At 48.9% G+C, this 23,587-nt stretch overlaps 7 protein-coding genes across 7 annotated transcripts; 2 read left to right on the top strand and 5 right to left on the bottom strand.

Moving 5' to 3' along the window:
• Positions 1-1,905: 1,905 nt before the first annotated feature.
• Positions 1,906-4,037, top strand: LACBIDRAFT_302169 (uncharacterized protein; the record flags this gene model as incomplete). Its single annotated transcript, XM_001883224.1, has 7 exons — positions 1,906-1,948; positions 2,002-2,073; positions 2,126-2,195; positions 2,249-2,567; positions 2,618-2,942; positions 2,989-3,182; positions 3,237-4,037. The coding sequence occupies 7 exons, from the start codon at positions 1,906-1,908 to the stop codon at positions 4,035-4,037; spliced, it is 1,824 nt and encodes a 607-aa protein (XP_001883259.1).
• Positions 4,038-4,260: 223 nt separating this feature from the next.
• On the top strand, positions 4,261-5,753 carry LACBIDRAFT_302170 (uncharacterized protein; the record flags this gene model as incomplete). Its single annotated transcript, XM_001883225.1, has 4 exons — positions 4,261-4,461; positions 4,521-4,614; positions 4,675-5,208; positions 5,263-5,753. The coding sequence occupies 4 exons, from the start codon at positions 4,261-4,263 to the stop codon at positions 5,751-5,753; spliced, it is 1,320 nt and encodes a 439-aa protein (XP_001883260.1).
• A 393-nt stretch (positions 5,754-6,146) lies between these two features.
• LACBIDRAFT_302171 (uncharacterized protein) lies at positions 6,147-6,401 on the bottom strand (the record flags this gene model as incomplete). The annotated part of the gene is made up of 1 exon (XM_001883317.1): positions 6,147-6,401. One exon carries the CDS (start codon positions 6,399-6,401, stop codon positions 6,147-6,149), a length of 255 nt encoding a protein of 84 aa, XP_001883352.1.
• Positions 6,402-7,128: 727 nt separating this feature from the next.
• LACBIDRAFT_329158 (uncharacterized protein) lies at positions 7,129-11,048 on the bottom strand (the record flags this gene model as incomplete). Its single annotated transcript, XM_001883318.1, has 11 exons — positions 7,129-7,135; positions 7,223-7,589; positions 7,615-7,676; positions 7,772-8,261; positions 8,343-8,558; positions 8,616-8,712; positions 8,740-8,876; positions 8,929-9,137; positions 9,194-9,258; positions 9,312-9,580; positions 9,632-11,048. 11 exons carry the CDS (start codon positions 11,046-11,048, stop codon positions 7,129-7,131), a joined length of 3,336 nt encoding a protein of 1,111 aa, XP_001883353.1.
• A 1,149-nt stretch (positions 11,049-12,197) lies between these two features.
• Positions 12,198-13,233, bottom strand: LACBIDRAFT_329159 (uncharacterized protein; the record flags this gene model as incomplete). The annotated part of the gene is made up of 6 exons (XM_001883319.1): positions 12,198-12,353; positions 12,535-12,555; positions 12,604-12,824; positions 12,884-12,939; positions 12,994-13,054; positions 13,107-13,233. The coding sequence occupies 6 exons, from the start codon at positions 13,231-13,233 to the stop codon at positions 12,198-12,200; spliced, it is 642 nt and encodes a 213-aa protein (XP_001883354.1).
• A 321-nt stretch (positions 13,234-13,554) lies between these two features.
• On the bottom strand, positions 13,555-19,077 carry LACBIDRAFT_329160 (uncharacterized protein; the record flags this gene model as incomplete). The annotated part of the gene is given in 15 exon segments (XM_001883320.1): positions 13,555-13,651; positions 13,828-13,847; positions 14,057-14,130; positions 14,358-14,484; positions 14,673-14,903; positions 14,951-15,436; positions 15,492-15,922; positions 15,970-16,298; positions 16,347-16,707; positions 16,754-16,967; positions 17,263-17,744; positions 17,772-17,824; positions 17,844-18,124; positions 18,181-18,435; positions 18,538-19,077. 15 exon segments carry the CDS (start codon positions 19,075-19,077, stop codon positions 13,555-13,557), a joined length of 3,981 nt encoding a protein of 1,326 aa, XP_001883355.1.
• Positions 19,078-22,114: 3,037 nt separating this feature from the next.
• Positions 22,115-22,355, bottom strand: LACBIDRAFT_302176 (uncharacterized protein; the record flags this gene model as incomplete). The annotated part of the gene is made up of 2 exons (XM_001883321.1): positions 22,115-22,206; positions 22,271-22,355. 2 exons carry the CDS (start codon positions 22,353-22,355, stop codon positions 22,115-22,117), a joined length of 177 nt encoding a protein of 58 aa, XP_001883356.1.
• Between the last annotated feature and the right edge of the window lie 1,232 nt (positions 22,356-23,587).

The raw sequence follows: 23,587 nt of genomic DNA on the forward strand, positions 1-23,587 counted from the left end.
GTAGCGTAGCAGATGTGGGCGAAGGAAAGAAGCGAGAACTCTGTGGGCGCGAACGTGTGCGTTTTCGCGGTTTGCCGGTGCACAGGAATGGAGTGTTCGCACGTGGGCGCTCGAGCAGTGGTTTATATATGCGATTATGTAGTTGCCTGGAAAAGTGTGGCAGCTTCAAGAGGAACTCGACGAAAGCTTCAAACCAAAAACACACAAGATAAAAAGTACGTCAAGACGACTGAGGCGATTCCGAACTACAAGACACTGCAGAACGCAACATTCAAGGACCACGTATCCAAACGCAGACGAACATGACGGTACATTTGTGCACCTTTTGAATAATTGTAAGCTGTAAGTACATATAAGAGAACCGCTCCAAGCGTGCAAAGGGAACCACTGAAAGCATGCCGACGAAACGGCAGGGGGACCCCCTGCTCAAAACTTCCCCCCGGAATGCTCAAAGCAAAGCAGCAGTCGTAGTACTTCTGCCCGGCAGCCTTGGCGCGCTTCCTAAGACTCTGAGTAGACGCGCTGCTCCTCATACTTGTCAGAGGTACCCAGTGACCCACCAACCCATCATTGACCATCAAAAAAAGAGACAATCACAGCAGCTCACAAGTTAACCTTGGCAACACTAACAAGCATAGCGAGCTCCCTCCAATCATCACTCTTCAGGAAGCGAAGAGCGACAACGGCAGCCGTCTTCTTGTGCACGAAATTTCCGAGACGAGCGTTACCCTTCACGATGACGTAGGGGACGCCCATCTTGCGGCACAGGGCGGGAAGGAAGATGACGAGCTCGATGAGGGCGACGATGTGGTTGAGGCCGTAATTGACGAAGATAGGGTTTCTTGAAGTCCTGCTCACAACATGATCGAAAGGGAGGGAATGTCTCCTAGCAGAGTCCAGACGCAGCAGTAGCAGTCAAACGGGCCTTTTCGACTCGGGGCGGTACTTATTCAACAGTTTGAACAGTTTCGTAGCAGTATTCTTATCCGGTGTGTACGAGAACTGGGCAATGGCGGGTGGGACCTTGAGACGTTAGCAGGATTGGGATGACCTTTTGCGTCTGAAGGCGGACATCTGACGAAACGAGTGAGGTCAGTTTGGGGTCCGATGTCCTGGCCTGTGCTCCAAGCTGAGTTTCAGAATACCAATACAGAGAGACACGACAACGCACCGATGGCCAAAGCTCTTGACACTAGCCTCGAACAAAGGGTTCCTCGACTTGGTGGCACCAAAGGGGCCGCGGCGGGTCTGTTGGTGTTTCCTGCCAGTTCCGGATTTGGCTTTGGGCTGGTTATCGTACCCGTAGAGTAGGACACGGCCCAGAAAAGTAGAGTAGGCTCAGGTCTGGGGGATCCATATCCACGTCCAGAAGATCACGTCGTTTGTAGTGGGAACGACAACTAGGGCCATGACGATTTCCTTCACCCAAATTTGCTTTCGATGGCAAGCCAACCGTTTTGATCGACTGGACAACCGCATCAAATCCCGGCTACGCGGAGACATGCTGAGCGGAAGAATTTATTATAGGTCTTGGATGAAAGCGCTGTACTCTGACTGTACTTGTAATAAAAATTATAGCAACAAAGGAATTTATGTAAAAATTGACGGCGACAAGATAACGAATGCATACATACTATTCTTGCATCTGGTTCTCGAGGAGCCGTTTCTTCCTATGTACGATATTTTGTATAATGTATGATTTTCATCAACTCCAATTGCAGTGGGCGATGACTTGCTTGCAGGCCTGTGTCCGCTGCGTTTGACGGTCGTCTGTGGAATGTCAGTGTGACGTGACACGTGTGACTCCTATAATACCTGACTCCGCCGCATCAACTCCAACTTAAGTCCTACCCAAATTCACAAGCATCCCAGGTACTTGGACTTATCCCCAATTTTTCGCTGTCCATGTCGATAGCGGACTCGAAGGGAAAGTGTCCTCAAGATCTAGGTGCGTCTGTCTTGGGAGTCTGGTGTCTTAGCACTTAATCTACTTACGTCTAGTTGCGATATTTCATGCTTCATTTCATCCAACACAGGGAAACGTTATTGACTGGTCGTTGAAAGCTAGCGACGGTGCGTTCTTACCTCGACCCCTTCCTTTCCAAAGCTCATATATAAAATTTAGATTTAAATCTCGACCACCTTGAATTTAGTGCGTTGCCAAGTGGGTTACATCTCGTTGGACAGGACGTCGTGTGCGTATCGTTAATGTCGCCTATTCTCGTCAATTGACAATATACCTCCTCAGATATTTTACAAAAGACGGCCAGCATGGTGTTTGTATCTTCAGAAGAAGAAAAACTACAGAACAAGGGCACAGGGGTTTTCGCTTATCCTCACTCGGTATACTTCTTGCCAAATCACAGCGACCGCGACCATGGAGACATGTACAAGCATTGAAAGATCTTACGACAATCATCTACTCACGATTAGAAGAATCAGGTGTACTGGACCCGACAGACAGCGACTGGGAACCTGCACGGACCTTTTTCGAGGAACGGAAGCTTAGACGTGCAGACCTTGGAGGCGCAGGGGACTGGAACGGGTGGAGCGATGAATTGGATGGGGTACGTGTTCGGTTGCCTCTTCGACTCAATTGCCGTCTGATGCGCATCAGAGCCCCGACCCACCCGATGCGAATCCCACCCTACATCTCCCGCATCTCCTTCGAATTCTTGGGCCTTCGTCGCTGACATTATATAAGCATATACTGGGACGACGAAGGGTGATGATATATACCCTACCGCCAGTGGAACCTGCGTGCATTCTATGTCATGTTGCTGCAGACATGTGCTTTGAGTACCAAGCTGGTGAAGGCTCCACGTCCACGACACGGCTGAAGGGCCGGAATAAGGAACCTGTGAACGTACTTGGGATGGTGACATTGGCTGACCTTGACAAACTTCGCACTGAGAGCGAGACAGGACGTGGTTGGGTTGCCTGTGAGTGCGGATGATTGTCAATGATCTATTGCTAACGCCACAGCAGGCACGACGGATGCGATATTTATCGAGAAACCTTCTTATTACGACCTACTGATTGATCTTACGACATTGACACCCCATAAAGCGACACGACCAACTTTTTACGCTTCCAAGCCAGTTTCATCCCAGCCTGGTAGCTCGAAAAGCCCAACTCCCCGGCTGTCCACAGTCCGTTTCGCCTGGAGTGACATAAAACTTGTACGCTTTTCTTTTTTCCGTCTAATTGCCAGAGAAAACTAACATGCTTTGTAGTGGAATGAGATTGAGCGAATCCTTAAACTCGACTCAGACCAAGCCTCACACCATGCATGCTGTGGACCCTCCGCCTCTCCAGACGCACCCCTGAAATCAAAGTCTATCACTGCATGGACAGACGCATGGCAAGTTTATGAAGACGTGTGCATTATCTGCGCCGGACTGTGGATAGGGTCATGGCGGGGTAACTCTACCATGTCTTATTCAACCGCCGATGGACCGGAGAACTGGGGCTCTGTGCGGCTTGAAGGCGATGATGATCTTTCCTTGCACTCGACGTATGTGAGGAGTTTAGGTATGGGGATCGAGGGTCGGCCGGTGCCAGCGATAGGGAGCAGCACCCTCTTGCCACCTACATCAACGAGTAAAGCTGCAAAGAGGTCGAGTGGAATAAGCGGCAAGGCCTCTTCCACCGTTTCTGGTGGAAGCGGGAAGGCACGGCAGGTGTCTTCCTCCTTTGGCGCGGGGGACGATTTTGCTTTGGAGGGCAACGGCAACCAAGAGAGAAGGGACGGCCAGCTGTTGACGACACTCGCGTTGCTGCAGACGTTCCATGCCCATACGGCTTTCCAGGTGTCAGTGTTGGAGATGCTCCTGCCAAAGGGAGTGGGCTCTGAGGCTGATGAGTCAACAGTATACCTCAGCCCGAAAGACATCCTCCTGTTTGAGCTTGGTCCGTTGAGCGGATTGGATGCACGGTATTTGGAGTGGCTTGCAGCGGAATATGCGGGTGGTGTTAAGGTTGTTATCAAAAGGGGCTGGAAGGATTTGTTGGCCATAATACTTGGGTATGGCTAGGATTTGGGGAGTGTTGTGATAATCTGTAAATCACTCTTTATTCAATTTTGTATTCCCCTTTGCTATATACCCCTGTAATATATGTAGATGCTTTACTTGCGGTAGTCGTGAGCTTTGCTACCAGCGCCTAAAAGGCGTCAATTCCGACTCAACTAATATTCGCGTGGTGTCACACCAATGTCACACCGCGTTTCTTCGCCCACTCATTAGCACCATTGGAGCAATGCCACGCGCTGCTACTCGATCTCAACGTCCGGCTCCTTCTCAGTCACAGGCGAGCCAGCGGGCGCAACAGGCTCGCGGAGGAAAAGCCAGGCAAATCGAGGAGGACCCAGAGGAAGATGAAGACGATGGAGGGGATGAGGACGAGGACGGAGCTGGTGGTGGACTAATGGATGTCGACGGGGAAGAAAATGGGGATACTGTATGGACTATCTTTGACAGATTAAAGCCGTTTACCGACCCTTTTTTCCCGACCAACAGGACCTTGTGCGCAAAGCCAATGACCTTGTCAGACTGGCTCTCTTCTGCGAGCACAAACGGATTCCACTGCGTAGGGACGATATTACCAAGAAAGGTTCTTTCTCCTTTTTATAAAAAGTGCCTTGCAGTAACTGATGAACAATCTATTGGATAGTTCTTGGTCCAAACGCTTCCCGAGCATTCAACGGTGTCTTCCATGCTGCTCAGGAAAAACTCCAAAAAGTATTTGGCATGGAGCTCGTTGAGATACCCTCACGCGCCGGGCTGGAGCAAGACAACAACACCAATGGTAACGAGGAAGAGCTCGCTGAGGCTCGTCGAGCCACGGGTGTCAAGAAGAAATGTAACCACTCCGACTCCCTCTCTGTCTTCTGCACATATACTCACCCTTTCTTCCTCGTAGCGGTAGCACTCGGCTCGAAAACCTACATGCTTCGCTCATGTCTGCATCCCTCCATCATCGAGCGAGCAGCACTCACAGACGAACAAATTCTCGAGCAGGAACTCGCGGACACGCCCTTCGACGACTCGGATGACGAGGACGAGAACGGAGCTGACGACGACGAGCGGCGTCCACGTTCATATGGGAGCCTCATCTCATGGAGCACAACGGATCAGCTGGGCCCATTAGGCATTCTCTACGTGATTCTCGCTCTGATCCTCGTCAGTGGAAGAGTTATGACCGATGGTATGTCCATCTTTTCTTTCACACCTACTAACTTGTTAACAATTCACAAAACAGTCGACCTCCGTACCCAACTGAAACGCCTCCGCCTGCCTTCAACGGCAGGCCGCTCTCCGGTCCACTTCACCACCTCCTCAACGCATCGGTCCATGTCCCTAGACGCATACCTGACCCATCTCCAACAGAAAGGTTTCCTCGACCGCCAACAGGTTGGTGACAATGCAGCAAAGAAGAAAGGCGCAGGGAAACGTATACGGGCTACTCAAGCAGAGGACGCGGAAGAAGGTCGCACGTGGGAATGGCGCTGGGGACCGAGAGCTGCGTGTGAGGTGGGTGAAGAAGGCATCGCAAAGTTCGTGGCAGAGTTTATGATTGGGAACGCAGATGTGGACGAGGACGAGGACGCAGAGGAGGGCAATGCCGCTGGGGGAGCCAGGAGGAGGGGGGCTGGTGGGGCGGCTGCGGCGAATGGAAGGGAGGACAAGCTGAAGCGGATGTTGGCTGGGGTGGAGAAGGCAGCTGGCGGGAAATTGGCCGGGTGCCGTTGATTGTTCCAATCCTGTCCCCATGCTCGACATCTAGGTTATTGTCCCACTAGATCTCAATGCCGTTTTTTTTTCTTGATACGTTTTGCATCCTGCCTGCCTAATGGTATCGATCTCCGAAATTCATACATAGCGCAGGACTACTAGTTTACAATGGGTAAACGCCCATCCATAATATCACAGAAAGCCTCAAGAATGATACATAGGCCGCAAAACAAGGGAGGACAGGAAAGGGAGGAGGGTGCATAAAGTATGTCATCTATAAAGGCACCCAGCAAATGCTATTGACTGGCAAGGAGGCGCACTTGAAATGCAGGAACTGGGTCCTCTGCAACTGTATGCATTGAGACTGGAGTTCCTGGTGGACGGGTACTATTATTAGTTTCGGTATCTTTGTCAGTGGGAGTTGTAGCAAGGCTTGCGTGCGGGCGCTGAAACCGAAGTCACACTGAGGACATCTTCGAGGTCTGTTTCGTTCTTCTGTTCCTCGACGTCGACCCCAGGTGTGGCAGTTGACGGAGGAGTTGCAGCCTTCGACCTGGACTCCTTAGGCGATTGGAACTCGAAGTCAACGGTGACATGGAAGGTCATTTGATCCTGGTTTAATTCGTTCTGGGCCGTATTTTTGAAGAACCAATCCGAGGTGGTCATAGACGAGAGCGTCCTGGGGAGGGAGAGCGTACGGATGTTACACCAAGCTGAGAACAGGGGGATAGAGAGGCCGTCTCTGGGAATTAGTGGGTTGCAGCACTTAGAGGTGAGAAGAATGAGAGAGAACGCACGAACGACAATGGAATTCAACACCACAAAGGATACGATTGGGTGCAAGGGAGGAATTGTGAATGAGTTAAAGGGAAGCCAGGCGCGGCAGGGTAGTCTCGATACCTTGTACACTTCAGTGCACTTCAGGCCTGGCGCTTCTGAGTGCGAGATGACCTCGGAGGCCAATTATTTGACTGATGGTAATTGGCCTGAGAGGTCGCTATCACTACGGCACCTTCCTGATCAATCCAAATTAGGAAGGGGATCGGGCCTTCATCTTAGTGCCCAAAGTGCAGCGCCCAAAGAGCCCAAGGTGTTCAAAGTGTCAGGTATTGAGCCTCTGACCGCGCAGAGCGCCCGGAGTGCCCAGTGTGACCTTCACCGCCCAAGCGCGAAGACCTCTCACCACCCAAGCACCCAGCGCAACGTGATGTGCTGTGTTTTTTATTTGTATGTCACGCAGAATCATTCCAAGAAGGTTTTGGTATTAAAAATACGGAATTATGGGAATACATACGATATATGTCAAGAATATAGTCCAAGAAATAGTAAAAAATTCAAGTCCAAAATGACAGTCCAAAATGCATACGAAATCAGTTCAAAATGCATACAAGAACTAAGAGCTACAAGAAAAATGTCAGAGGATCAAGTGAGCACAATCTTGCGCAACCGCCAACTTGAAGCAGAATATGATGAAGCGACGACCTCACGTCAGGCGAGAGGGTCCAGGCTCCCCTTCGGCTGGCTTTGCTGAAGGGGTAGGGAAGGCGCCTTGAGGGAAGTACAGGTGAGGCGGATATGGCGGAACTGGTGCTGAGTCAGAAGCACTACCTGCGGGACGGTCAGGGTTCCAAGGCGGCATCCCCGGAAAGGTCCAACCAGGGGGTGGGGCTGGGTACCCTGGCGGAAAACTGAACGGAGGAAAGAAGCCATATGGCCACTGGTATCCCTGTGTAGGATTGACCCCGGCCCCTTGTGTCGGGGGTGGAGTAGGCATGGACGTCGCTCCAGGCACCAGTGTGTCCTCCACAGAAGAAGTGGGTTTTGGGATGACGATTGGTTCCTCCAACGGTTTATCTGCCATCGCAAGTGCTGAACTCACCATCGCAAGTGCTGAACTCATTGGTCTGTCGACGTTGGTGCGAGGTTTCTTGCTGATTACCGCTTGCAACCTTTCAGTATCCACTGAGCGTTTCGAAGTGGCCTTGGACAGGGAGAGGGCTGGATTGTCGAAGATACAAATGGGTCCAAACACTGACCGTTTGGATGTTGTCGTAGACTTGTGGATTGTCGACGTTGAGGGAGCGACAGGTCGCATGGACACACCCTTAGGATTTCCAGAAGCTCCGGCCTCTTTCACGGTGAATGGGTCTCTGGCAGCTGAGATGGCTGGAGGTTGATGCTTGATGGGGTGTGGCTGGATGCGTGCACTACCAGCCGGGTTTACAGTGGGGGGTGATGGTTTGGACGTAGACATGGCAGCGACAGCACGAGACACTGCACTGAATGCAGAGATCAGTTTGAGTTGGTCGCTGGGGGCAGCTGGGGCAGCACCCAATCCAGAGGCAGTGCCCATGGCAGTGGTCTTAGTCGCTGTAGCCTTACCCTTTCCCTTGAGCGCCTTTGCTGTTGTCTTGGCCTTCTCTGACTTTGAAGTCACCATCGACTCCAAAGTATCATCAGCGTCGGCATCACTGATGTCGCTGGATGAGACGATTTCCTTGGACTTCTTGGTGGGTCGCCTTTTCACTGGTGGAACCACAGGTTCGTCATCGCTATCATCGCTGCCGTCAGGTCTTCTTTCCTTTTTGCTTTTGGGGTGTGCTCAACGAGGTGCCATAGTTGGGCGATCCAATGGTGGACTCGACTTGATCTCTATGATCTCATGTGCTGGCGGAAGTTTCGCGATGCGAGGGTGCTTTTCCTGCGACCTGTCCATGATCTGATCGACGTGACCATCCAGATAACCGCGACGAGTGACTTTCGTCACTGAGCTGGGACCTGGCGGTGCTTCCATGTACAAGGGCACTTTGCTCGTGAGTAGCACTAGTAAAACAATATAATAAGTCGGTAGTATAATGGTTGAATGGCAACAACACTTACTTTCTGGATCTGCGCGGACAACACGGATCCTCGTAGCGTCAGATGCAAAAGACTCAGCGAAACGCCGGATGGCACCAATGCCGAGGTCTTTGATTCCCTGGCTTGTGTTTCATTTACGAATTACAGTAGCGCCTTTCGCAATTGAGCGTGGAAAATCGACTCCTCTGGTCCAATTTTCAATCCTAAGACCGGCAGGGGCGAGGGTGGTGGACAGCTTCGACCAAGGAATAGATTCGAAACTAAGACGGAGGTCATATGGCTCTGCAACGTCACATCAGCACCTGTTGTTCCACGATCAATTGTCGTGACATACCCAGAAGGTTTTGAAGGCCCGTTTTGATGATCACCTTCGCCTTTTCGAGGGTGAGGCCAGAGCTTTTACTTGTGTTGTCGTCATCGTCGCTGCTGTTGGAAGAGTCCCCGTCTGGTCCAGGCTTCTTAGGATTGGTCGTGTTAACTGCCTCTGCCAAGCTCTTCCAGTCTGTCTCGAGCCTTGTTTGGAGTCCCAGGGAAATCCTGTTGCTGCAAAAAATGTAGATTAGGGGTGAACTTGGACTGACTTGGGAGGTTTGGCCTACCAGACGTGGTTCTTAAATAGACCACTCATCGTGTCATGATCCATGTGAAGCCGCTCCTGCAAGAACTGACAGGATAGCCATTAGTGGATGTGTTGATAGACCAGGAGATGGGACATACCTCCTCCGCACCTGCCAAAAGGTGAACTTGAGAGAGACCGACGTCCTCATGGATCGAATTTCCCACCAAAACGAAGAGGGATTCAAAGCCGTCTTGTTCGGCTGCTTTGTTTGTGACCCTTTTGAGCTGACTGACCAGCCTGTCAAACTTTCGTGTGCGTTGACTGATGGTTGAGTGAACATTCGATGCGGCGAGGACTTCGTCGTAGGCCTCAAGGATCTCACGCCATCTGGGCTCATGTTCTTTAAAACCGACCAAGCAAGTCCGGCCTAAATCATCACCATCAGTCAAGAACATATTAAGGTAAAAGAAATACCTACAATTTGCCCTTGAGTCCCCAATCCGTCTATGTTCCTTCTCCCGATTAGCTAGAAAGTATTTCTGGTATTTATTCCACATCGAGCCTGTACATTCATGTGCGTGGGTGCGCTTCCACAACGTGATGATGTTCTCATGTGTACGGCCTGTCTTGTTAGCAAGTTGGTCGATGATGTCATCGATCTTCTGGAAGCCGGTGTTCAACACATCCCATGACGAACTTGAGATACGACCAGCTTGCTGACGAGGGACCGGCTCCTTACTTTCATCCATGTTTCTCGTCACATCGTCCGCCAATGGACTATCGTCCGAGTTCGGGAAGAGAAAAGAGTCCTCGTCTTCCGCGGGCACATTGAAATCTGCCTCAGAAGTACCTAGGCTGGTTTTCGGATGCGTGAGATGTGCCTGGACTTCGAACCCACCAGGTAATGCCCCTGGTGGGCCAAATCCATGTGCCAACAAGTTATCTTCCTTGTTGGTTTCAATGGGAAGAGCAGAAGACGATGTGCGAGCAGGGCGTTCAGTCAAAGATGGAGTGCAATCAACAGACAAGGCTCCAGGGGGTCCAAATCCAAGCGCCTGGAGGTACGCCTCCTTCGCCATGTTGCTTGGCAAAGCGGAGGAAGGTGTGTGATCAACAGACAACGCTCCTGGGGGTCCAAAGCCAAGTGCTTTGAAATAAGCCTCCTTCGCCATGTCCTTTGGCAAAGTGGAGGAAGGTCCATAAATGGGAAGATCGTCCAAAACCAACCAAGGCAGCGCGAAATCATGCGCCCTAGGGAGCACCTCTTTCGGAGCATCATTTTGAACAGAGATGTTCGTGAGCATTGGATCGGGGAAAATGAACTGTGGATAAGGGTTGAGCGGAGGGAAAGGATTGTCTGGCAAGGGAGGAGCCAGGGGTGCATCAACTGGATTGACATATGGAGAACCACGACCGTCCTGAGGCGGTCTATTTTCGAGCTCCTCATCAACGCTCAATGGCACAGCACTAGCACGTGGATTTCCTTCCACACTGGAGGGGCTGATGTCCTCATCCGGTGACAAGTCGGCATCGACACACATAGATGCGATCTCTTGACTTGCACCAGCACCCAACCAATAGTCCACTTCAGCCATAGTAGGATCGACTTCGTGGTCCTCAGCGTCAGGAAGCGGTCTGATGGTTTCGTACCCACCATCAGAGGCAGGCATGTCGTCAAACTGCCCAGACGATCCCTTGCCTGTGTCCATATCAAATGACTCTGGCACGCTCGTCATCAAGCAGAAGTTGGGTTGAGGTGGAAGAGGAGGTGTTGGGGATGGAGATGGAGAGGCCGTCCCCTTTCGATTCTTGCGTCGTGTGAGAGTAGCTTGGGACGTTTTGCTTTTGGGTGTCAGATGAAGTGTTTGATGGAGATTATAGCGACCCTCCGCCATTGCTGGAGTACAAAGTCACTATGTGCTCGAAAGAAAGAAAGCTGAAACGACCACATACTAGTGATGATGATAGGCGTCCAACCCGTTGAGAGTAGAGAGTCAACACCGAAAAGCCAGTGAGGATGGCAAGTGAGGATGGGAGTAGGTTGAAGAGGTCACAGTGGGAAAGTCAATGGCAAGTGCGCAATTGACGCCATCTGAAAAAAAAAACTGACAGCACTACTGGCAGGCACAGAAGCGTCTGAAGGATGAGAAGTCACGATTGATGAGCAGTGATCAGCAACATGATCTGACCCATAAAAACATTGACACGGCAGTCCCAGGTGTCGTGTTCTCACAATGCAAGGCCTTACCCAGCAAACTGTATGACCTAGCAGCTGTTTTTCAACACAAGTCAAGGACGATTCAGAGGGAAAACCTACCCTGGAACCTTTGCCGACCATGGTGAAAAAAAATCCACAGCGTGAAACCGATGTGTGACAGATGTCAGAAGCATTGGTTGCTGAATGATGTTAGTCTTCCATGATGGAGGGACTCCGAGGGGATGGAAAGGGCGCCAGGGGAGGCTTGCTGGCCCACCACCAAGCGCGCTGAGGTACCTAAAACGCCAAAGGAGGTTGTGCATGTAGAGTGAACATAAGGAAGGGCAGCAAAAGAGACCCATCGGAGGGGAGGGGAGGGGAGGGGGCTACTAAAACATGAGCAGGATCCGAGGAAAGGGGGAGAGAAGCGACAGATCCACACTCACTCAAGTGCAACCAATTGACAGCAATCAGCACTCTCGATGTCAAACACCCATCATACAACGACAAAATGGGCCAAATGTGTTGGCGAATGCACAGGAGCTGCAGGCAGCATGTCGACGGTGCTGGGGTACATATGTCAGCCAGGTCAGGGGATGTGAGGAGTACGATGATTACACAAGCGAGCTCATCACATACAGTCACACACAGTTCATACACGCAACAATGAAGTCAATTGAATTAAGAGCATCTAATATACACAACAAGAAGGGGCAGGGGCAATAAAAAATACAACACAAGTGAAGCTAACCAGAACGGGGAGTGGTGGTTTCAAAACATGGTGACTCTAGTCCAAAAAAGGGCAGAACGGCAGGCTACAAGACATGGAATCGATGAGATATGAGTTCTAAGCAACATGGAGAAGATGCGAGTGAAGTAGATGTGAGCGGAGTACAAGATATAGAGACATTGCAGACAGAGTCCAAGAAATGCAAGAGGCGGGTGCGAATGGAGTCCAAGAAGTGTGGTATGCAAAGAGAGGGATGCAAGGGAGGGGAGAGCACTTAAATAGGGTATAACATATGCAGTAAGCATGCAAAGGGTTGAAGGCTGTGGTGATTGGCATGATGAAAATAGTCACCCTACAGCCATGCAATGGTGTTGGTGCGCTCTGCATGGGCTAACGCCTCAAAAGCGGCACTTCAGGTGGTATATTTTCTCCAGAACGCATTGGGAACACTCACACAGACAAGGTCTGCAGCCTCCTGAGCACAACATCAGATTGGCACAACATGGCTCAATGACAGACTTACCAGGCTCCGAAAAACACCAACTGCGCCCCTGCCTTTGAAGACCACATAGTAATAGTCCTTCACCGTCTCCACCACGTTGCAGGCCGTGCAGTTCCCACAGGCAATGACCAAAATTTCGTCATTGGTGCCAGTGCCACCGCTGAGAAGGATCCCATCAACGGGAGGCAGTGGCGGGGTAGCGGGGGGCAATTCTTGCGCAGAGGAAACAGGGGAGTCAGTCACTAAGAGATGGTCAGCTTCTGAAGGGAGACAAGGGAGGAAAGAGGAAAGACAGGCTTACATTCAATAACCATTCGGCTGGGGCTGACAGGCTGGCTGTTAGTGTCGGTAAATATGCTATCATCTGGGGTCTTTCTTAGTTTCATGCATATACATATCGGCGAGAGTTACTTGCCGTTACAAAGCCGTCTCTGTCCCATAACAATGCTTGGTGCGTTGGCCAGAACGTCGTCTGGAGTAGGAGTATGCATTAGTTGAGAATGCAACAAGAAATATTGACGAACTACCTGAGGCTGGTCTGGCGCTGGGCCTGGAGCTGGAGGAGCTGGGTTGGAGGCAGTCTGGGGTGTTTGTGAGTGAATGGACTTCGGTCAGAGGGTGGAGTGAGTCGGTGGACTGACCAGGACACATTGAGCAGGCAAAGAAGATGAGGGAGAACGGAACAAAGTTAAAGTGGGGGAATGATGAAGAAGAGGGTTAAGGGGCGAAGTCAGGGTTGGTTGGGTTTATATACGATCAACTGTACAGTTGATCAGTAATGGCTGTAAGCCACCCAACAACACCCAAAAATAGATTACACCAATGTAGACTTATGTATGAAGGTCGGGACATTGAACCAAGGCAGATTTTTTTTGGTTGGACAAGGGAGCAGCACAATCTGCAGTTACTGAAATGGATTGACCACATGATTGTTTTTGGTTCATCAAAGATGATCATGCTAATCTCCATGTTTTAACCGGAACTAATCTCCATGATTAAGAGATCTGCCCGATCTGTAATGCGGTCCGAGATATTACCAGTAAACAAACGACGCTCTGCAACATAAAACCTATGGTAGAATATTACACAGTCCGATTCCTGCATGAGAAACTATGCGGAATTGATTTATAATAATGCAGGATCACACCCATACCCATAAATTGCCCTGTCCCCTGCTAGAAAAAAAAAAGAGTAAAGGTCAGACCATAAGCCAGATTTGTTCCGAGTTTCCCTATTGATACTTACCTTACCCTCTCTTTCCATGGCTCGACCACGGTTATATCATTCCGCCAATGCAAAACGGGATGCCAACAGGGCCAAGAGCACCCGCAGCTACCAAAGGTGAGACATTTAGCTGTACATTACTACCAATAACTCATTCAACAAAGCCATAAGTCTGAAATTCAGGCACGCCGGCAGAAAGAAAGACAAACTCAAAAGTAAGTGGTTCCTGGGACTTCATCACCAGACTTACAATGTACACCCTGTTTAGTCTCTCTATCGAAACCCTCGCCACAGATGCTTCACCCTCCTCACCATCTGGTACCACTTCCATTCGACAGGTTCGAATGTATGCTAAAATTCATACTCTCCTGGTGTTGCGCTGACACTAGCCTTTGTAGCTCTTCTGACCCAGAGTACTGGACAACTCAGGCTGATTCGCGCCATACAAAATATTGCATGTACATCAAGGGATGCCGCAAATTGTTTGTTGAGGCTGCCGCTCGGGACTACTTAAGAACTACAAAGACGAAATCGCTTTCAAAGGAAATCACCATTCTCGAAGAATTCTGGAGCCACTTCACGCGCTACGAGGATGAGCTCCTCCATCTTGAAGGAGTTAGTGAGAATTGGCGGGAAGTCCATGAGATGACTTTGGAGGTCGGGGAGACAATTCGTTGGCTTGAGCAGTTGTTGTGTGATGCATTACTGGGGATTTTGGTGTTCCAAGTGGCATACTTAGCGAATGGGTATGTGTATCAGATGTCATGAGTATCCAATGTCGTGACCTTAATGAAATGCAGTGTGTGTTCGTCAGAATAGTTCAGCTATGGAAGAGTACATCAGGGTAGAGCATATACATGTCTAACCAAAGCCCATCTGAATGTCTCTATTTCCCCCTCCTTCAAGCCTGTAATATGGCACCCTCTTAAGACGGCCACGATGGCGGCAAGAACCCACAATCCACAGCTGAAGGCATCCTTCTGGACGGCATTCAACAGTAGAGGTTGCGCGGTCCACCCTTCTTCAGTGATGACGTGCAGGGGATGTCCCTCACGGTTGGATGCGAGAACCAAATGTGTGATCAAGAGCATAATTTCCTGTGAAAGAGTGAGTATAACGAGATAGCAGATACTCATGGACTAACACCTATCTCCCGTTTCCACAGGGCCATGTCGGCGAGACTGTCAAACAGTAAAATGTTCCCTGTGGACACTAAGATCACGGCCAGTACCCAATGGCCAGTTGGGCGTGATTGATGGATGGGTAGAAGCCACACGTCTTTACACCAGAATTCCAGATGATGTGTCCGACGCCAAATTTCAGAATGCGGGCAATTGTAGTGCGCCATGTGGAGATCGAAGGTCGAAAAAATTGCACACCGTTGACTGTCTGCTTCATGGATGTCGCTGGGGTGAGACCACCAGTGTTGAAGGAGGGCAGCCGTGCTGTTGAGGCAAACATCATTGAGGCGAGACCCTGGGGTTTCGAGGCGTATGATGTCGTCCGCCTCAAAATCGTATAGGTTGGGTTTCGCGTGGGGTACTCGGCGCCGGTTTCTGTGAGTTGCTAGTGGCCCGATTGTTTGGAAATGCAGGGCATCAATGAGGTTCCTGTCCTGGACAAGAGATGCCTAATTGCGTGGATATTGTTGAGACAGGGAAATTATGGTGCTGATCCACACTTACGGGGATTTCCCACTTGAGCTCTATAGCGTGTGCGGGTATGTCTTGAACCGTCAACAGTTCATTATCTTGAGGGGGTGGTGCCTCATCTTCATCATCTTCATCATCTTCCGCATCAATCATGTCGCCAAATAGGATTTCCCCTGTATCCGTCTGCATGTTGTCCAGGTTTATAAGATCGGCGGTATGATACACTGGATCAGCAAATGTGAGTTTGCCGACATCTTGTGTCAGGGGTTGTAGCCAGGTCATCGTTAATGGATCAGGTGAAGGCAAGGTCACGCTGGCATTGGTAGGGTCCTGGTGTCGGATTTTCAAGGCAGCCTGAACATGTGTGTCGAACCTAGGGCTGGAAGCAAGTGTATTGCTCCAACGAGACTTGAGTGAGATCAGGTGATCACGACGGCTCTTGAGAAGTGTCTGGATAGTTTGGTCTACCAAGGGTTAATAATTTTATTCTCGTTGGAGGGGAAAGACTCACTGGAAGGTGACAACATGGCTGTTTCAAGGGCGAGGAGCTCCCGTCCAAACCAGCGGCAAAGATTGTCCGCCTCAACGCCTAATCGACGGTGTTCCTCCAAGCAGTGATCGAGCTTTAACATTGCTCGTATTCCCACCCGAACCTTGACTTCCTCAAGCCAACGTGGAACCTCGGGCGCAGTACGAGTGATCCAAACGTCCTCCATGAGCAACAGGCTGTTGCGCAAGTCATTGAGTTTGACAGGGAGAGCGTCTGGGAGTGGCAGCTCCCAATCAGGTCGGTACATTGCGGCTAGTTGTTCACAGTAGTTGTTGAATTTTCGAATAGCCCTGAGAAGAGCCGCGGTGTATTAGATACAACACATAGATACAACACACCAAAACGAACCGATAGCATGTTGACGTCCCCCAGTGGCTTGATCCAACTGATCCCACTCAAAAAAACTCCCAATGGCCCACTTGCGGATGTTTATTTTGAGATCGCGTGCTAGCACCAAGAGTTTTACGAAGTCCAGGTTGATATCCTCGAGTTCAGGGAACGAGTCCTGAATGTTTAACGATGCATAGAGTTGTTTGACCTTCTCCTTCAAACGCTCTTGAGTTCTAGCTAAGCTGCTTAATGTGGATTTCGAGAATCGATCGGCCAGGCGAGAAATGGCGTCATCGGTGGTGTCGATGGTGGTTTGGAGCTTAAGCACGGCATCCAGTTCCTTCTTGAGATGGGCAGGGGCATCTGGTGCTTTAGAATTAGAAAATTTGAGAGATAGAATGGCTTGGTGACTAACGAGCACGGATAGAAAGCTGGGCTGCTTTCTGTAACCCCCACTGAGTCCGTAACTCGCTCACTGGTACACCGCATTTGCTCAAAATCTTCCGCGCCTCATTTTCTTCAGTTGCGATGGTCTTGAGTCTCCGCCGGATCCAATCACCGAGGTCATCCCGTAGCTCAGCTCCTATGGAACGGGATTGACGATCAAGCATCCAGATGCATCGTCGTCGCTGTGGAAAGGTCGATAAGCTCAGGAAGGTTAGTATTCATGGATATCGTACCGCTGAAACCTGAGTCACACCGATCATTTTGCGTAAACGGGACCAAAAACGCTCCACGCCCTCCCCATCAGAAAGGCCGGGTCCTTCTCGAATACGTGGGTTGTAGATGATTGGCACGACCACTGATGAACATAGGCATGCATGGCACTGGTGCCAAAGTCAGCATGACTGGTGAGGCTTTCGGGAAGTATGTCAAACTGGCTTGTGGTGAGGAAGAGATGTGTGAATGTAGTGGCGCACTTACCAAGTTAAGGCTGCGATCAAGAACACATGCAACATCATAGAGAATGGTCACGGTGGCTGTTGGAGGCAGAAGGGAAAACAGATGTTCTATGAGGGAAACCGCGTACTTTTGCTGCTCACCAGGAGTGTCGATGTTGGCGAGGAAGAGGGGGGCATCATGGCGGCAAACAAGAGCCATCACTCCTCCATCGTCATAGTGATCCATATTCGTTTTGATGGTCGACCCACTGCTGGAGTCATGCCCATCTTCACATTCGTCCACTGCTTCATCTGGTACTTTGGCAGCTTTGCGAGCTTGGGGAGGCCGGCCCTGCGCCTCCGTGATGCGTTTTCCAACATTGTCGACATACGCCTTGGTAAGAAAGTATTCTGGCCTGTAGAACTCAGGACAATCGCCCGCATCTTTTCTGTGGCGTTGGCTGAAATTGCCATCAGTGGCGACAATGAAATCAGCACCTCTGGGAACATCCTGGTCAGCATAGCCTGCAACATGGTAGTAATGGTACGTACGTTGCTCCCAAACGCCCAAACGTCCGCAATCCAAAGCAAGCTGGACAGCGTTGCTGTAGAACCCTCGCGCACTCGACAAGGGGCACAGGAGGTTCGGGTGGGCTGTCATCAGGAGTCAACTCGACAAGGGACAGAGGAGGTTCTGCTAGACTGTAATCAGGGGTCAACTGTTTGGGTATGGGTGCCTCAGGGGTGGTGATGGTATCCAGGTTGGTTTCCGAGGAGCAAGGAGTGGCGGCGTCACCAGCCACAGTCGCTGCTTCGAGTTCTTGTTCAATCTGAACTTGCAGGCTGTCATACCACTGAATGGCATGACCTAGGCCTCGACGGAAGGCGTTCTGAACGATCTCCCCCTGAAATGAAGAGTTTGTAAGAAAAAAGGGTGGGTGATAAGCATCAGATGGAGAACCTGATAGTTGCGGTGAACAAATCCTCGGCGTCCATAAACTAGGTTGACAGCATGAGAATACGCGTATACAGCATCGCATGCATGTTCAAAAAGAGCGTTGTAGTGTTGTATGAGAATAATGGATACAGCCATCCGGGGTTGGGTGGGCGATGTCGGAAAGAGACCATGAAGGATGAGGGTTTCCATAATGTCCTGACATTCGCAACTAGTGACCTCAAAAGTGTCAAAATCTGCCAGAAGGATGTATGAGAATGGCTTGTTGAGAAGACGATGTGGCACGTACGATCAAAAAAAAAGACAAAGGACTTTTCTGGATTTCGCGACGCATACATCCCCTTTGAGACACGTTGAACGAACCCCATCGAGGGGAAAGGTCTTTTTTCCATGGGTAGCTGAGATGAAGGAAAGGAATGGGGACACGAGGCGGGGAATGAGAGCCTGCCACTGCTGGTAAAGGAGGTTGGCCTCTGCATCTGGGCCAGTGCGTCGTACTTTTGCAGGAATGGGCGTCTTTGGTGGTATCGGATCGGATTTTTGAGGGGTGCTAGGACACAAGTCCACATCCATCCCATTATCTGGCATGGAGAAGTCATCCCCGTCCCTGTCCCCATCCCCATCCCCTTCCCCCCAAGCGAAGCCCGACCCTGAGTTGCCCAGATCTCCTGGAACCTCCATGCTTCCCTCACAGTCATCTCCCCCTTCATCGTCTTCCTCCTCCCCAGGGTCTGCCAGAAGTCTGGCCAGAACTTCCTGTGCGCGACGAAGTTTATCCGCTTGTCCAAGATACGTGACCTGTGTTGAGGTTTTACGACTGTCGCATCTCTTTTTTGGACTACGGAAGACTCGCCCAAAGCCCTTGGTGGCAGGCTGTTGGGCATGCGACTTGCTTAGTCGCATCGTTGGGGAGTGTCTGCAGCGGGAAAGCTAAGAAAAGAAGGAAAGAGTGAAAGCGCACGTGATATTTGCAATGGACAACTGAAATATCTAAGTCCCCCAGCGCAGGGACCACCAGGAGCGGCCAGAGTGCGAGGAGCGCTTTCATCAAGCACTGTTAGAGCTAGAGATCGCAATCTAAGAAAATTGATGATTCGAAGCAAGTATATTTTTAGCCATCACCGCCATCAGTGCTTAGGAAGGCCCCCTCTCAGGCCAATTACCCCCAGACAAAGAATTGGCCTCTAAGGGCCCAGAAGCACATAGAAGTGCTAGGCCTGAGGTGACCTTGTAATTATGTACCACAGGTCTTGGTCACCTGCGGTCACCTGGCAGGTCGTGACCTTGGGTGACCTATCACGTGCGTCTTTGGCACGCCGTCATGCCTCAATATAACACATAGGGCGGCAAGCTGCATGGCCTGCTACGGACCATTTTCGGTATTTATGTTGATTCTGCATTGAATTATAGTAATTTACAGCTGCTCGTTGCTCAGCCTTTGGCCAGCTCCTTGCAGCCACAGCAGTACATTTCATATTGCTCACAAAATACACAGAGCACAACCCATAACCGTAATATAATGATCAATTTGTCTATTGATGTTACATGTACATGTTGAAAGACAAGATATTGAAAACGTGATAGCACATTATGCATTTATGTCTTATTACCATGTGATATATTTTCTCACAAGCAACTCACAACATAGAAGTTGAAGTATATGTACTATTAGCTAAATACGTTAACTCAGGTAACCATGATGTCCTCATTAGCTATGTATGAGTCATTGAGGGAAATGAAATACAAGGCCTACAAGAATGAAAGGGAAAAGGAAGGGTAGACTACATTGTGGAATACTTAGTGTTTTGCATGTGAGATTGGAATCCAAATCTCACGGAAACTTGTTTGTTCTTATGGTCCAAGACTGATGGGAGTCAATGTTCAATCATCGACGTAAATGTGGGTTCCAAGGGAGGGGACTCCTCCACTTGAAGAAAATTAGAATCTAGTCAGAAGACTAGATCGTTTATCAGCCACCTGTGACCTTCACTAAGAGCGCTTTGGCAGAGGAAGTTCAACGTTCATCACTGTGACACTGAGGAAGGCAACATCACACATTACCAGAACAAACAACTTTTCATGAGATTTGGATTCCAATCTCACATGCAAAACACTGTAAGTGGGACAGGTGCATCCATAAGATGTGTGTGATTGCAGGACATGACCTTTCCCCCATCTTTTCTGTTGTATGACCTTTCTCCTACCCAGTGGAACATGGTCTTATGTAGAATGTGACCTTTTTCTCAAAGAGCTTATGGAGAATGTGACCTTTCCCCCATCTTTCCTGAGTAAGCAAAGGGCGTGATTACATGTGATGGGAAAATTTGGCACATGATTTTAGTTTCAGTCGAGGTTGCACCACAAAACCCACTACTAATGTAGTGGGAACATGAAGTGGTGACCTCACCTCCTGTGGGTTAATATATGCTCAATCGGGATTTTAAAAATTCAATTGAATAAAACGAATGATTTTTGGTCTTCATTTGAAGGAAGCAGGTGCATCATGTACATTTTGGCCTTTGTTTGATCTGTTCCATCATCTGGATGGAATGAAGCTTTTGAAGAATCAATTGAAGAAATTTCCAAATGAAAATTGAAGCAAACAAAAACTTCTTCACTTGAATTAAGTTAACAAAAAATAAAAAAATCCCTTGTGAGTGTGGCCTTCAACCAAGACCTCTCATTTGCTTCATTTGTTCTGTTTGGTTAATCTTCAGTTGAAGGAAATGAAGATTCTCTCTTTGCCAACTGAACAACCTTCCTATTCAAAATTTTCCCTTCCAGCTGAAGCAGCTGAAAGGGATTCAAATGGCTCATCTGTGCCTCCTTTCATTCCTTTCATTTGGCCAATTTATTCAAGTTGAACAAAACGAAGCAAACAGTGTTTCTCCCTTGTTTGCCTATGTAGCTGCTGTTTGGCAGCAGAGTGCAAGACAAAGAACTTGAAATAAGCTGCAAGATTGTTTGCTTCATTTGGCACATTTGGAGAGGCCTTCAACTGAATAAAATAAATATTACTTAAAGGAAATGAAGTTTCTTATGTTCAACTGAATGAGATGAAGGTAAAGGCTTTCAATTGGTCTTATTTGAATATTCAGTTGAAGAAAATGGGTTTTAATTGAAGGGATCAAAGATGGCTCCAATTCAAGTAACTTTTGTAGCTACAGCTTGTATTTCAACATCATGGGGAGGAACATGACATGGGCTTCACACAGGGAGAGGTAGTGGCACACCATAGCACTTGGCTGAGGATTGGCAGTTGATGTGTGCTGCATGACAGTGTCATGAGAAGGTTGCGAGCTTGGTGGAAGGGCGGTCTTTACCTTTTTTGGGAGGGCCCAGCCTCAGGAATGCATGCCGGAGATTCCTGACAGATTCTTAGAAGTTCAAGGGAGGGTGGTGGCCCTGCAACTTCACCGAACAAGCGTATATACAGGTGGTGACCTCGGTTACCTTATCTGGAGGTCACCAGGCTTAGCTGGTACCCCCACGTATCTTTATATACCATAACATCTGGAACTTCATCAGTACGTGACAGAGAACTTTTTCAAGCTCCAACATCACCTCAAAAAGGCAAGACACATGCTTTCATTGATGATCAAGGCACGTCCATTGAGCACCTCTCCACCTTGATTTCTATGAGTGGAAGCAAGTGCGCTCATGACAAGAACCTACCAGACACAGGCAGTTGGCTGTAAACTAAGCATAAGCTCACTCAGGTCCACTGAAGGAAACAGGTGTATAAGGTATAGTATGCTATTGAAACAAAATGGCTGTAGGGTACTTGTTCAAAGACAGATGTCAGTAAGTAAGTACAGAATGAGAGGGTGTTTCTTTGTGTACATCATTATTGTGAATGTGATGAACATTCTCTCAAAGGCAACTCTTGGAAGTATCACCACACAATGAAAACAGTCAAAAATGGCAACTCCAAATCCAATTATGTCTTAGCATATTTGGTGAAGGATCCACCACAGCCAGCTGCATCACAAGAATCCGAAGCATCAAGAGTGGTGTAACTGGTTGCAAGCACTGAAGCAGGTCATGATCAGCATAAAGATAGTCAGAAGATTAGCATGAGAAGTAAGAGACATGCTGAGCCACTCGGCTTGGGTGGTGTGGGGAGTGTATGTGTTGATGTAGATGGTAGTACTGGGTTCGGACATGGTTTGGACCATCATTGTCATCCATGCTGACCATCAAAATTTAAAACCCTCCTACCCTTGGTTCAGGATCCACGTCCCACTACCCCCTTGTCCCAAGAAATACAAAACATTCAACAAGATTGTGAAGCCCAGCAGCTAATGCAAGCAAGGGAGAAGGAAGAGTTGGTGGCTAGGAAGAAGGAGGGGCTTGATGTTGAGCAGCTGAGAGTGGTTTGGCAAAGTATCTGAGGTGCAGGTTTCAAATCCTTGTATGACTACCTACACTCTCTGTTGTTTCAAATGTTTTACCTGGTCTATCATCAGTGCCATGAGGGGAGAAATTGTCAGAATTATCTCTGTCCCTGTCTCATCCAACAGCAGGGGAAGGGAAAAACACAGTTGCCATTCAAATGGTTGCTTGTGGAAGATCTGGTCCACTTTCTCCACCAGCTTCTTGACATATACCTCTTCTGGTTTGTAGTGGCAAACCTTTGAGAGGGAAACCATGCTGAGGGGTGAATATATTGTGAGAGGGTTAAGGAGTCACCAATCAGATTGAGGTCTCAGGTGATGAATAATACCGAATATACGAATGACAGAGGTGTACTGTTGTATAAAAATTAAAATGCCCCATGCCTGAACAAATTTAGGACTGCTCAAGCTCATTTTATATGTTTGTGGTCAATATACTATGTGACACGAGCATGTTCACTGTTAATGGGTGCGCATGCATGCACACGTGCAGATTTCTTTCCTTTTACAGGTGATGTCAGGGTTTGAAAATTTCTCTCCTTGGTCATGATGAAGTCTTACCAGTCTCCATGGTAGTAATTACCTGCTCACACATTCCAAATACAGAACTTCCTCATTTTCTCGACTTCAACACTGCATACCCTTACTCAGATTAAGCATAGCAAATTACTACCATCAGAGACTGGGTTCGAGTCTAGCGGCAGGGTAAGGCTGGTGTTTGTAGCTGCTATTACATAAATAAATGAAATAAAATAAAATAAAAAAAGGAAAAAAAAGCAATGAAAAAGATAATATTTCTTATCTTATCTTACCTTATTTACATAAGCTGTAAACCACTGGCCCATCCTTCCATCTCCACCTACATCTGGGCTATCAATCTTGACAGGTGTGGAAGTGCATCATGAACCTTTCATGACGCCCTCCCTTTTTTTTATTTTATTTTTTTATCGTTGTTTCTTTTTTAACNGGTTGTTGTTTTTTTTATTATATAACGGCGTATCCTCAAGAGACCGAAG

Source organism: Laccaria bicolor, genomic scaffold (genome assembly GCF_000143565.1).
Source record: "Laccaria bicolor S238N-H82 LACBIscaffold_20 genomic scaffold, whole genome shotgun sequence".
NCBI classification, from domain to species: domain Eukaryota; kingdom Fungi; phylum Basidiomycota; class Agaricomycetes; order Agaricales; family Hydnangiaceae; genus Laccaria; species Laccaria bicolor.